The sequence below is a fragment of the Lipotes vexillifer genome, unplaced genomic scaffold (assembly GCF_000442215.2).
Source record: "Lipotes vexillifer unplaced genomic scaffold, Lipotes_vexillifer_v1.1 scaffold1312, whole genome shotgun sequence".
Classification (NCBI taxonomy): domain Eukaryota; kingdom Metazoa; phylum Chordata; class Mammalia; order Artiodactyla; family Lipotidae; genus Lipotes; species Lipotes vexillifer.
Genome location: NW_006786207.1, coordinates 506,717 through 520,225, shown reverse-complemented (window position 1 = coordinate 520,225; position 13,509 = coordinate 506,717). Strand labels below are relative to the sequence as shown.

Genomic DNA, 13,509 nt, shown 5'->3' with positions numbered 1-13,509 from the left:
TCAATGCAATCCCTATCAAACTACCAATGGCATTTTTCACAGAACTTGAACAAAAAATTTCACAATTTGTATGGAAACACAAAAGACCCTGTGTAACCAAAGCAACCTTGAGAAAGAAAAACAGAGCTGGAGGAATCAGGCTCCTGGACTTCAGACTATACTACAAAGCTACACTAATCAAGACAGTATGGTACTGGCACAAAAACAGAAATATAGATCAATGGAACAGAATAGAAAGCGCAGAGATAAACCCACGCACATATGCTCACCTTATTTTTTATAAAGGAGGCAAGAATATACAATGGAGAAAAGACAGACTCTTCAATAAGTGGTACTGGGAAAACTGGACAGTTACATGTGAAAGAATGAAATTAGAACACTCCCTAACACCATACACAAAAATAAGCTCAAAATGGATTAAAGACCTAAATGTAAGGCCAGACATTATCAAACTCTTAGAGGAAAACATAGGCAGAACACTCTATGACGTAAATCACAGCAAGATCCTTTTTGACCCACCTCCTAGGAAAATGGAAATAAAAACAAAAATAAACAAGTGGGACCTAATGAAACTTAAAAGCTTTTGCACAGCAGAGGAAACCATAAACAAGACCAAAACACAACCCTCAGAATGGGAGGAAATGTTTGCAAATGAAGCAACTGACAAAGGATTAATCTTCAAAATTTACAAGCAGCTTATGCAGCTCAATATCAAAAAAACAAACAACCCAATGCAAAAATGGGCAGAAGACCTAAATAGACATTTCTCCAAAGAAGATATACAGATTGCCAACAAACACATGAAAGGATGCTCAACATCACTAATCATTAGAGAAATGCAAATCAAAACTACAATGAGGTATCACCTCACACCAGTCAGAATGGCCATCATCAAAAAATCTATAAACAATAAATGCTGGAGAGGGTGTGAAGAAAAGGGAACCCTCTTGCACTGTTGGTGGGAATGTAAATTGATACAGCCACTATGGAGAACAGTATGGAGGTTCCTTTAAAAACTAAAATTAGAACTACCAAATGACCCAGCAATCCCACTACTGGGCATATATCCTGAGAAAACCACAATTCAAAAAGAGTCATGTGGGCTTCCCTGGTGGCGCAGTGCTTGAGGGTCCGCCTGCCGATGCGGGAGACGCGGGTTCGTGCCCCGTTTCGGGAGGATCCCACGTGCCGCGGAGCGGCTGGGCCCGTGAGCCGTGGCCGCTGGGCCTGCGCGTCCGGAGCCTGTGCTCCGCAAATGGGAAAAAAAAAAAAAAAAAAAGAGTCATGTACCACAATGTTCATTGCAGCTCTATTTACAATAGCCAGGACATGGAAGCAACCTAACTGTCCATTGACAGATGAATGGATAAAGAAGATGTGGCACATACATACAATGGAATGTTACTCAGCCATAAAAAGAAACGAAATTGAGTTATTTGTAGTGAGGTGGGTGGACCTAGAGTCTGTCATACAGAGTGAAGTAAGTCAGAAAGTAAAAAACAAATGCTGTATGCTAACACATATATATGGAATCTTTAAAAAAAAAAAGAAAAAGGTTCTGAAGAACCTAGGAACAGGACAGGAATAAAGACGCAGATGTAGAGAATGGACTTGAGGACACGGGGAGGAGGAAGGGTAAGCTAGGACGAAGTGAGAGAGTGGCACTGACATATATACACTACCAAATGTAAAATAGATAGCTAGTGGGAAGCAGCTGCATAGCACAGGGAGATCAGCTTGGAGCTTTGTGACCACCTAGAGGGGTGGGATAGGGAGGGTGGGAGGGAGACGCAAGAGAGAGGAGATATGGGGATGTATGTATATGTATAGCTGATTCACTTTGTTATAAAGCAGAAACTAAACTAACACATCATTGTAAAGCAATTATACTCCAATAAAGATGTTAAAAAATAAAAGACACAGACGTAGAGAATGGGCTTGAGGACACGGGGAGGGAGAAGGGTAAGCTGGAACGAAGTGAGAGAGTGGCATGGACATATATACACTACCAAATGTAAAATACATAGCTAGTGGGAAGCAGCTGCATAGCACAGGGAGATCAGCTCGGTGCTTTGTGTCCACCTAGAGGGGTGGGATAGGGAGCGTGGGAGGGAAACACAAGAAGGAAGAGATATGGGGATATATGTCTATGTACAGCTGATTTACTTGTTACAAAGCAGAAACTAACACACCATTGTAAAGCAATTATACACCAATAAAGATGTTTAAAAAAAAAAAAAGCTATCCTCTGGTTGGAGGTATTACCAGGTTCTAAAGCTGCCGCAGGCAAGCAAACTACCGATGGCGCTAAGTTCAAAGCTGCCAAATATCTTGCCAAAAATCAAGTCAGGGGAAAGAAACGTCCAACAGTAAATGTTCCTTCTCTCCAGATGCAATAAAAGGAGGATGCTGAGGATCCATCCATACTTTCTCGCGCTTGGAGAGAGTTCTCGGTGCCTACCTCCCACCCCAGAGGAAACTCTCTCCTCTCCGCGAGAATGGGCACAAGAGATCTCCAAATTCCAGGGATCCCGCTCGGGGTGATTTCTCTCCCGTTATCATTTGCGGTCAGATGAAGGAAAGGGGCGACGTCACCCCCGCCCCCCGGAGGGCGTGCGCAGCAGCTGAGGTCGAGTGGGGGGTGGGGTCGGCCAGGAACCCCTCCGCCGGAGCCCCGGGCGCTACCCGGTCCTTTTCCTCCGCGCCGTAACTTGCTGCATCCCCGCTGCCCGGCACAATAGAGGCTCCGCCCTCCCTCCGCGCCAGCGCTCCGCGGCGCAGTCGCCCAGCAGCCCTCGCAGCTGCCCGCCCCGCACCCCCACCGGATCCCCTTGCGCCCCCAGGCTCCCAGCCGCCCGCCCCCGCGCGCCCCGCCCCGCCCGCCTCCGCCAGGACCCCTTCCTTCCACCTGAGCCCTCTCCAGAGGACGGCGCGCTCGGCGAGCTTTACCACCTCCACCTTCCCCGTCACCTCCTCCTACCCTGCGCCCCACTCTCTACCGGGGCCGCACGGTCGGGGCTGATCGCGTTGGGAAGGAGATGACCAGGGTCTCTAGGGAGCATCTTCCCGCCCCGCTCAGCCGCACCCAGCTTTGGAAGGCGCTGTGAGCAGCCACTCTTGGTCTCCAGCCAGACACCCTCTCGCCTTAGTCCTTGCCGAGACACCCCCGCTCCACCCCACCGGACCCCAGCCATTCTCCGAAGGGGCCGAGCTCCCTCTTGTCGCGTCCCTCATGGCCAAGTCTTTGCTGCTAGCTCTCTGCTTCGCTCTGGTTATGGCTCTGGGCTGGGGGTACAGCACTCCCCCGACTGGGGCGACCGAGCCCCCAGATGTGCAGACGGTGGCGTCCACGGAGGACGAGACTCTGCAAAACGAAGCGGACAACCAGGAGAACGTTTTATCTCAGGTAGGCTGCGAGTCCCATGCTCCCCCCTCTTGCCCTGGGTGGTGGCAAGAGCCTTAAGATGGTCCTTGCTGAAGCGTTCGGAAGCAGCCTTTCTCCCTCCATTACCAAAGGGGAGGGCACTTTTCATTTATCAGAATATTTTCTTAAGCAAAGGAACATGGGTCTTCCTCTCAAAATCATAGGGTCTTTCAAGATTACAGAATCAGGAGAAAGGAGAGGAGAAGGAAGGGAAGACACCACACAACTCCCTGAGAAGAAAAAAAGAAAATCAAAACCTTTTGGTTGAAGGGGTGTAGAAAGTATGGCCATCTCTTGTCTGTGTGGCTGGTTGTCAGAATTGGAATGTGAAAACAGGCGGGCATGCTGGACAGGAGGCAGATGGCGTAACCCATGGGGAGATATTTCATTGCTCGGAGTGAGACACCCAGGGAGAAAACAGAACAGCAACAAGTGTGATGAATGTGAGATGACCCCCAAACAGAGGGACTGATGATAAGTCCCACCCCATATTGAGGAGGTAAAATGGAAATGCAGATCCACTCAGGTCTGGCAGATGCTAGTGGGAAGGGGAGGGAGTGACAGCTGATAGGGACAGGATCTGTAACATATCCTTTTCTGAAGTACTTTCACTTGTTTTATTTGACTCAATCCCCACACAATCCTTATTCCCATTCCATAGTTAAGGACCATAAGGCTTAGAACAGTAAAGGGCCCCAGAGATGGGTAGAGCCAGGTCTTCTGACAATCTCACGGTTGTCGCAACCCAGATCTCATGACTGTAAAAGACAGTTCTCTCTAGAGTGTTTATTTCATGCTTTCCAGAGCCTGCATGATGATTGTTTGGTGGGTGTCGTCATAATCCTAAGGATGAGGGATGGCTGAGAAAGGGTTCCTGTAGTGCTGCCCGTACCTCCACTAAGCCCTGGGACTGGGGTCCTTGGCTCCTTTCTGTAGAAACACTTGGCATTTATCAAGCACTAGTCTCCTCACCCTTCCTTTAATAATTGTGCTAATACATGCCCTATACTCACGCATAACCTCACACTGACCCCCAAATTGAAAATACATATAAATCCTTCACATTGGGGCTCTGGAGGACCATCAACAAAAGCCTACCTGAAACCGGAGCCTCCTGAAAGGAAGGAATCCACCCAGGCTCTCAGAGCAGGGATATGTAGGAATCTAGGCAGAGTCTCAGAGAGCAGACAGCTATGATTTACTATCAGCACATAAAGACTGGCCAATTAAGTCACCCTGAACTACAGCTTCTTCTTCCACTGATCCATTCTGCATTTGACAACCGTCCTAAAACAAATATTAGTCTTAGCAGAAACCCAACCTTTGTAAAAAAAAAACATAACGAGACTTCATCCCCCCTCCGACAGCATCCCAGGAGCATATCCACTCCAACAAGCTCAAAGCTTGCCTGACAGGGTCATTAGTCAAATGAAGGGAACACAAAGGGAGCCCTAACTTCAAGGATGTAGGATGTCTTGGAGAGGAGCTGGGGAGGAGCCTTTTCCCCAGCAAGTGCATAGGATTGTGGTTCCAGAAAGCCTGCTGTTATGTGTTTTCCTGCCTGGGGAGGCCGGCAGGGGCAAGCACTCAGACGGAAATGTTTAGCACTGTAGAAGCCGCAAGTACTGCCAGTTTGCTTTCCTGGCTTTGTCTTGGGGTTTGGGTGCAGAAGCTATTCTAGGATCCAAATGAACACTTGGGCTGAGTAAACCTTACTGATGTTTGGATCTGTCTCTGTCCTCCTAGTTTCTTTTCTCCAAATCTAACCCATCCTTTGAGACCAGATCAGATACCATTTCCTCCAAGAAGTCTTCCCTGGTGCCCGGCTAGAGACACTCTCTGTGGCCCTCTGTTTGAGTTCCCGTTGCACTCCCACTTCAGCGGGCCTTAACACTGCCTAATTGGCGTGACTGTTATTTATATATCTCCTGCACTGTAAGCTCCTTGGGAGCAGTCTCTCTGTCTGGCCCATTGCTTTACCTCTCACGGCACCTAGCTCAGTCCCAAGGTGCCAATCAATAAATGGTGAATGAATGAAGGAGGACAGAGGCCATTAGTCTTGAAATTGGAATGTCAGTTTTCCAATCCCTCCATCAGTCCCTTCTCCTTTCCTTTTTAAATCTAAATCTGGATTCTAGCTAAGGCAAGGACTACCGGAAGGATGATAGGGCTCATTTGTTTTTTTCCTTTAAACGATGAAAGGCTAAGGCCCCCTGAGAAATGCACAGCTTTCCAAGATAAACAAAGAGAGCTGAACTCTGAGTGCCTCCCAGGAAATACTAGAGTCAGCAAACTGTGTTGCGATGACCTTTTCAACTGCACCTCAGAGCTGTCTGAGGTCTCTGGCTAGTAGGACATCTGACAAAGTGAACGGAGAGCCTTCTTCAGGACCCTAAGTGATGCCTGTGTTTGCACACCCCCAACCTGTTCTCTCTCTCTTTGTCTAGTTGCTCGGAGACTATGACAAAGTTAAGGCCGTGTCTGAGGGCTCGGACTGTCAGTGCAAGTGTGTAGTGCGACCCCTGGGCCGAGACGCCTGCCAGAGGGTCAACGAGGGGACCTCCAGGAAGGAAGACTTCTACACTGTAGAAACCATCACCTCAGGCTCATCCTGCAAGTGTGCCTGTGTTGCACCGCCATCCGCCCTCAATCCCTGTGAGGGAGACTTCAGGCTCCAGAAGCTTCGGGAGGCAGACAGCCGGGACTTGAAGGTAGGACCTGGTGTGGGTTGATGCCTTGGTGAGAGGGTGCCTTAGGGACCCATGAGTCTGGCAAGGCTGTTGCTGGGGATTGTAGGCCTTTGAGTAAGTGGGCCCTGTTTTAGCCTTTAAAGGAGGTCAGGCCCTGGCCTGAGAGCGTTGCGTGTGGACCCAAAGCTGATGATCTGACAAACTGGTCATTTGCAACTCTAACGTCTGAGGGAGATGCCTAGAGCAAAGTGTGCCCGCCTCTCTAACGGAGCCAAGGAGGCTGGGCCTGGGAGCAGCTGCCAGACCCAGCCGGCCAAAAGAACTCAGCTTTCTTCTCCAGGAGAGTTACTGCCACGATTTGCTGTCGGCACAGGAGGCACCCCAAAGACACACACACACACAGAGAAGTGAGCTTTTAGTCCTCAGTGCAAGGGCTGGGTGACCCAGAGAAGAAGAGGCCTGGGGCCTGCTCTAGGTCCAGTCATCAAACTTCAGTCCTGTAATTCTGGTCCACAGGGTGGGGAAGCTCAGGCCCTACCTGGGGCAGCCCAGTGGGTCAGCTGAGGGCTTCATCTGATCCTGTCCTCCCCTCTTCATCTGCAGCGTGGGGTCGTGGGACGAGCTTGGTTTAGAGTCAGACTTGGGTTCAAATCAGTGCCCTGCTACTGCTTGGTGCGTGATGCTACTCAAATTACTCACCTGATCTGACCTCAGTCTCCTTGAGTTAAAAAGTAGGAAGAGGGCTTCCCTGGTGGCACAGTGGTTGACAGTCCGCCTGCCGATGCAGGGGACATGGGTTCGTGCCCCAGTCCGGGAAGACCCCACATGCCGCGGAGCGGCTGGGCCCGTGAGCCATGGCCGCTGAGCCTGCGCGTCCGGAGCCTGTGCTCCGCAACGGGAGAGGCCACAACAGTGAGAGGCCCGCGTACCGCAAAAAAAAAAAAAAAAACAGTAGGAAGAATAACATCTACCTTTCGGGGTTGTTTTGAGAATTGATGAGATGACAGCTATTGAGTACTTGGCACAATACCTGACATATAGTTGAGGCTCAATAGACACTAGTTCCATTAGTGAATGACCATGTAAAGTGCTACTGCTGTGCCGGCAGCTGGTACACACTCGGTAACTGGTCATCATTGATATTCCTTTAAGCAGAGTAGGGTTTACCCATAAAATGAGTGTCCCAGGATTCAGCCACATCACTCAGAACTACAGCTCTGCCATGAAACAATCTCTGAACCAAAGGCACAGTTACCCAGTTATAGGATTGGATTCTTGGGGGATTCTGAAACAACAGTACGCAAAATTTTAGGAATCAGAAAATCATCACAGTACATATTAACCAGCTACCCTCCCTTGGCCTTTACCCAGGATTCAGCTATCTTCCTCTGAGGGGGAGGAAGGAGATCTTCTAAACATGAGCATTTCATACATTGAATTCTTCATCTAATAGAAAAGCTGTTATTGGAGGAGCAGAGATTGCACAATAGTGTCCAACAAACTCTTCAGGGATGGTCCTTGGCAGGGAGGCTCAGTTTAAGCATCTCTCATCTGCTTCTTTAACCTGCACTTTGCATGCCCTAGATGTCACCAGCGCCTCAGCCACCTTCCTCCCAGTGGCTCTGTACTGGCAGGAAGGACAGTGTTGAAAAAACTGAGAGAACTGGGTACCCTATGACAACTTGCCGCCTCAAAGATGGGCCACTGCGTCTCTTTTACCCCAGGGGCAGTTTTGCTTTTAGTGCTAAGGAAAAGCTTGTTCGTGTCTTCCAGGGACTTCAGCAGACAGTGCATTTGAGTGTTTCAGATCACTTGTTGTGGGCCAAGTACTGTACTAGGTATCATGGGTAATCAAAGATGAAGATGACATAGCACCACTTCCAAGGAGCTCACAGTCTAGTATGAAACACAGACATGCATGCAACTGATGGACTTAGTAAAAGAAGTATAAACAGTTTGGCGAAGCTGTCCAGACCTCAGTTGACTTGTTCTTGTAGGATTCTCGCATTTTCTTACCCGCGTATTCCAATAGACAGAATACACCTACGCCATTGGGTCTGCTTATGTGCCCACCCACACAAGTGCTGGTTTCTGACGGCCACCTCTCAACTTCTGGCTAGTGGCTTCCCTGTCCAGCCTCCAACATGGAGATCTAAAAGGAAATGTCTCCCTCTGGACCTGTCTGCCCCAGCCTTGGACTAACGCCTGTCCTTGTTTCATAGCTCTCCACCATCATAGACATGCTGGAAGGCGCTTTCTATGGCCTGGATCTCCTGAAACTGCATTCTGTTACCACCAAACTTGTGGGGAGAGTGGACAAACTAGAGGAGGTAAGGAAGAGTCTGGGTTTCCATATCTTTCTCTTGATCAGGCCCCAAAGTGCATCAAACTTACCATACACTTTTCTTCAGAAAGCATGTACTGTGTTTTCTTCAGAAAGCATGTACTGGCTGTGTTTAACCCATTATTCTTTGGAAAGAAAAAAATATACACAAGACATAAAACACTCATGCAAAATCATGCCAAATTGTTGGTGACAAAGAGAAATAGTGAAATATAAATGTAAATACCTTCATTTTTCATATATAAGAACCATATAACCAATGTATATCTGTTTTCCCCTTGACTTCCAGGGAACTCAGAGTTAAATAAAATGTAAAAGTGCAATAAGCATCTTACTTCCAGTTTTAAGATGGAGTCATGTCTCTTCTGGGTATATGTTTGTTAATTTCTCTTTTTAAAAACTGTTCTGGTGCATGCCTCTGTGTGTGTGTGTGTGTGTTGGGGGGAGTAATCCATCTCAAATCCATTTTAGAGAAAGAAGACATAAAAATGATTACTAATAAATAATATTCTTTATTGCAAAACATTCAGGCTGATCACCCACAGGAAGAATAGACTAGTAATTTAATTTTCATAGACAGAGATACCTCATTTGTATGACTGAGTTCTAGAGAGATGCATAGCTGGAGCTATGGTTTTCAGCTGGTGTGTGATATGATGATGGGAGATAAAAGTCATTATAAACAATCATGTTGACATTGTTTTGTTGCTGTAATGCTTTAACATATAAATAAGAAGTCATTTAGCTATCAGAAAAAGAATGATCATCATTCAGCCTGATTGGTAAGAAGCTTATGGCTGTTTCTTTGACTGGCATCCAGTTCTGGAATGGATACTTGAAATGGTGACTTAAAGAGCTGCTGCTTCAAGTAGAAAACTATTTAATTTTTATAATTTTTTAAAACATTTTTTATTGGAGTATAGTTGCTTTACAATGTTGTGTTAGTTCCTACTGTAGAGCAAAGTGAATCAGCTATACGTATACATATATCCCCTCTTTTTTGGATTTCCTTCCCATTTAGGTCACCACAGAGCATTGAGTAGAGTTCCCTGTGCCATACAGTAGGTTCTCATTAGTTACCTACATTATACATAGTATCAATAGTGTATATATGTCAATCCCCGTCTCCCAATTCATCCCACCCACTCCCCTTCCCCCTTGGTGTCCATACATTTGTCCTCTATGTTAGAATGTTAATATAAGAGGTAAATTTAGGGCTTCCCTGGTGGCGCAGTGGTTGAGAGTCTGCCTGCCGATGCAGGGGACACGGGTTCGTGCCCCGGTCCGGGAAGATCCCACATGCCGTGGAGCGGCTAGGCCCGTGAGCTGTGGCCTCTGAGCCTGCGCGTCCGGAGCCTGTGCTCCGAAAGGGGAGAGGCCACAACAGTGAGAGGCCTGCGTACCGCCAAAAAAAAAAAAAGAGGTAAATTTAATAAACATATTAATATATTCCTCCTGAAAAAGTGGGCTTTTGTGGGTGTCTCTTGGAGGAGCTGAGGTTCCCTGATGGGTGATTAGTAGGTAGGATGAGAAAAAAGTAAGGATCTTTAGTGTGGCAGAAAGGGAACTCACTGTACTAGGAGTCAAGACAGAGTGAATTACTCTTTGTTTGCCACTACCAAGCAGCCATATCTCACTTTCTCCATCTGTGAAGTGGGAAAGGTCCCCTACCTACTTTGTATGATTGCTGAGGAGATAAAAGTTGAGCTAATCATTTTGGAAACACTTTGAAATGCTAAATAAAACAAAGCACTCAGGTTATGACCAAGGAGTGAGTGCGGGCAACTGTCCCTCTGTTGCTCTGCCAAGAGAACTGGGACAAGGCTGATGAAACGCTGTGGTTTCAAGGATTGATTTCAGCACACTCCCTACACTCCTAGAAATGTTCCCAGAAAGTGAACACCAGATCCTTCTCAACCCACCCTTAGCCTTAGCTCCCCCGGTGCTGGGATGAAGTGTTTTCTGAACATGGCCATTTGCTCTGAGAGGGTTGGTAGGTCCACTGTCATGTCAGTTATGAGGTCTAATGAGCGGGGTCAGGACATTGGAGCCCAAGCTTGTAGGCAGATCAAGGTGGCCAACGGGATCATGGCAGTCCACTCTTATCACCCCAGTCTTCCTGGAGGGGCTCCCTAAGAGAATCAGGCCACTTGGCATCTCGAGTCTCTCCTTTCCAGATGTTGACAGCTGGAATGATGGGATTCGGAATGGTCAACACCATCCTACTACCAATGGACTTCACGTGGGCTTAGGATTCTTTCTGCTATTTAAAACCACCTTCTAATTCTTTCAGATAGGTTCAAAAGGAATTAAACCAAGATCCCATTGGACCTTCAAAGCTGGAAAGTGCCTGTCTTTCTCTTAGCCCCTAGAACCATCCAAATGTGCAATGCCCCTTTTAAAAAAAAAAAAAGATTGATTTTCTACAGGAACAGGGGTGACAGCCACCTCTTCTGCCTTTACCTGACCTTGGCAGCCACATGTTTTTCATTCTGTCTGGAGAACACAGCCTGGGAAAGATAGCTCTGGGGATAGAACACAATGTTCATGAGGCCAAGGTCAGGCACTCAGCCTCTCAGAAGGCCAGTGGGCTGAGCTTTGTTCAAGGGCTATAATGTTTCCAGCCTTGTCTAGCAGCTGATCCCTCCCTGCTGGCAAAGGGTAGGAGTGTGGATGAATTTGGTGCAGTGCCACTACCCAGCAGGATGTATCTTCTGTGCAGTCATACAGTCACTGGGTTTTTGCCCAAACCAACCTTAGTTATATCAATGAGAGTTACCTCTTTTTCAAAACTGTGGAATGATTAGTAGCAAAAACTGGACCTTTATAGTAATAATCATCATCATCCCTTATATTTGTATAGCATCTGTGGTTTTAAAGCATCCCATATACATTTCGCTTATTAGTTCCTGTGAGCTGGACAGGATATGAGACCGAAGGAAATTAGATGACTTTCCTTCAGTCACAGTGCTAGTGAAGTATAGGCTGGAGCTCAGGCCTTCTGGTTCCTGGTTCCTCAGGGCTCTTTCTAATCAATCTCATAAGTTTCTTCAAATCATTGCTGGCTGCCCTGGGAGCATCAGTTTTTCCTAACCAGAACTTACAGCAATAGCTCTTCCAAGGGAATTTCTAGGCAGAACCATGGCCATACCCCATAAATCCTGTTAAATAGGATTAAAGTTAAGTTAGAGAAGGTCCCATCCAGTGAAAGTTTCCCCAAACAAGCACCCCAAGATGACAGGGTGCTTTGGTGTGACAATAGATACAGATGGGTCTGGGCCCTGGGCCCACAGACCAGAGCAATGTCTCTCAGCTTCAAGTCCAACCACTCGTCTCCTGGCTCTTGCTGGCTGACTCTGTCTGCAGTCTGCATGCAGTGAAAAGGCAGAATGTTGGGTAAATGGAAAAAACACTCCTTCTCCAGCCTGGCTCTGCAGGAGGAATGGGAGTGAAACTCTGCTCCTGGACTTTGAATATTCTTGAATCCCAAAGAGAGCTCTTTGGAGGTCAGACCAGACAAAAGGGTCAAATTGGAGGGACATTTTGCCCAGAGTAAGATCAGTACTTGGCAAAAGAAGTAGGCACGCACATGTGTATACATTCACCTCAGCTATGTAGGAGGATGTAAGGATGGAAACTCCATTTGTAGATGAAAGAGGAAGAAAGGAGAGAGAAATGGAATCTGAACTGTTGAGAATCTCATCTCTTGGTAAAATCAGCTCTGGAAGCTCTTGTTGGTGGAGTGATTTTGGTTGAGCTTCTGTTTCAAATTGTGAAAAATAACACATGTATAGAAAAGTGCATAAACAATGAATGTACAGCTTAGCAAATTATCATAAAGCAAATACCCATGTAACCAGCACCCAGCTCAAGAAACACCCCAAAAGCCCCCCACATGCCTTCTTCTCCCATTCACATCCCCCCCTGAAGGGAACCTCTATCCTGGCTTTATGTTAATCATCTTCTTGCTTTTCTTTGCAGTTTCATCACCTAAGGATGCATCCCTAAATACACAGTTTTGTCTGTTTTTGAACTTTAAATATGTAGAATTCTACAGAAGTGCCTGTCTATGTGTGTGCATGTTGGGTTTCTTCCACTCAACTTAATGTTTTTAATACTCACCTATGTCATTTTTTGGCTTGTAGTTCATTCATTTTTATTCCTGTGTAGTATTCTAGTGTGAGATTATACCACAATTTATTGATCTGTTCCACTGATGGCGGATATGGGGGTTATTTTTAGTTTTGTAATTCATAGTAACCCCAGGGGCATCCCTCTGTATGCACATCCCATACATGCATACATTTCTCTATGATATGTAAGTAGGAATGGAACTACTGGGCTATTAGTTATGCTTATCGGCAACTTTCGGGGATACAGCTGACCTTGCACATCCACATGTTTCTCATCTGTGGATTCAACCAATTTGAATTCACGTGGAATTCAACGTTTATAATTACTTGGATGTGACTGTGTACACATGTGCCTTTGTATATGGGTGGGTGTATATCCCAGGCTCTTGAAATAGATGCATGCCTACAATTTGGTTCAACCACAGAAATTTTGGGGGGATCGAAAATATTCCCCCCCAAGTTCCAGAAAGCACCAAAAAGCACAACTTGAATTTGCTATATGCCAGCAACTATGTACGTAACATTTCCATTGTATTAGGTATCATAGGTAACCTAGAAATGATTTAAAGTATACCGGAGGGTGTCTCCAGGTTTTATGGAAATTCTACACCATTCTATATAGAGGACTTGAGTGGATTCTGGTATCTGTGGGGAGTCCTGGAATTCATCGCCTGCAGAGACCAGGGGGCGACTGTATTGCCAGGCTGTTCTCCCACGTGGTAGTACGAGTTCATGTTGCCTCCAGCAGGGTGTGAACGCTCCTCACACATTCTTACCGAAACTTGGTATTGGCAGACTTTCTAATTTTTATCAATTTGGAGCATGTATCTTAGTGGGACCCTTTCACTGTGTGCCACAAACTTAACCCCCAAAACCTCTTTCCTGTTCCCCTGGTGGAGTCCTGAAACCGCATGGGCA

The 13,509-nt window shown here is 46.7% G+C and overlaps 1 protein-coding gene across 2 annotated transcripts in view; it reads left to right on the top strand.

Moving 5' to 3' along the window:
* Window positions 1-2,791: 2,791 nt before the first annotated feature.
* The window catches only part of OLFML2B (olfactomedin like 2B), a 41,776-nt gene continuing 31,058 nt past the window's right edge, over window positions 2,792-13,509 (top strand). The window contains exons 1-3 of one of the 2 annotated variants that reach the window (XM_007458418.1): window positions 2,792-3,406; window positions 5,872-6,135; window positions 8,337-8,444. In XM_007458418.1, coding sequence (XP_007458480.1) covers window positions 3,233-3,406; window positions 5,872-6,135; window positions 8,337-8,444 — 546 coding nt within the window. In that variant the 5' untranslated portion in view covers window positions 2,792-3,232. The remainder of the gene's footprint in view (window positions 3,407-5,871; window positions 6,136-8,336; window positions 8,445-13,509) is intronic. The other variant, XM_007458417.1, reaches the window with a different exon arrangement.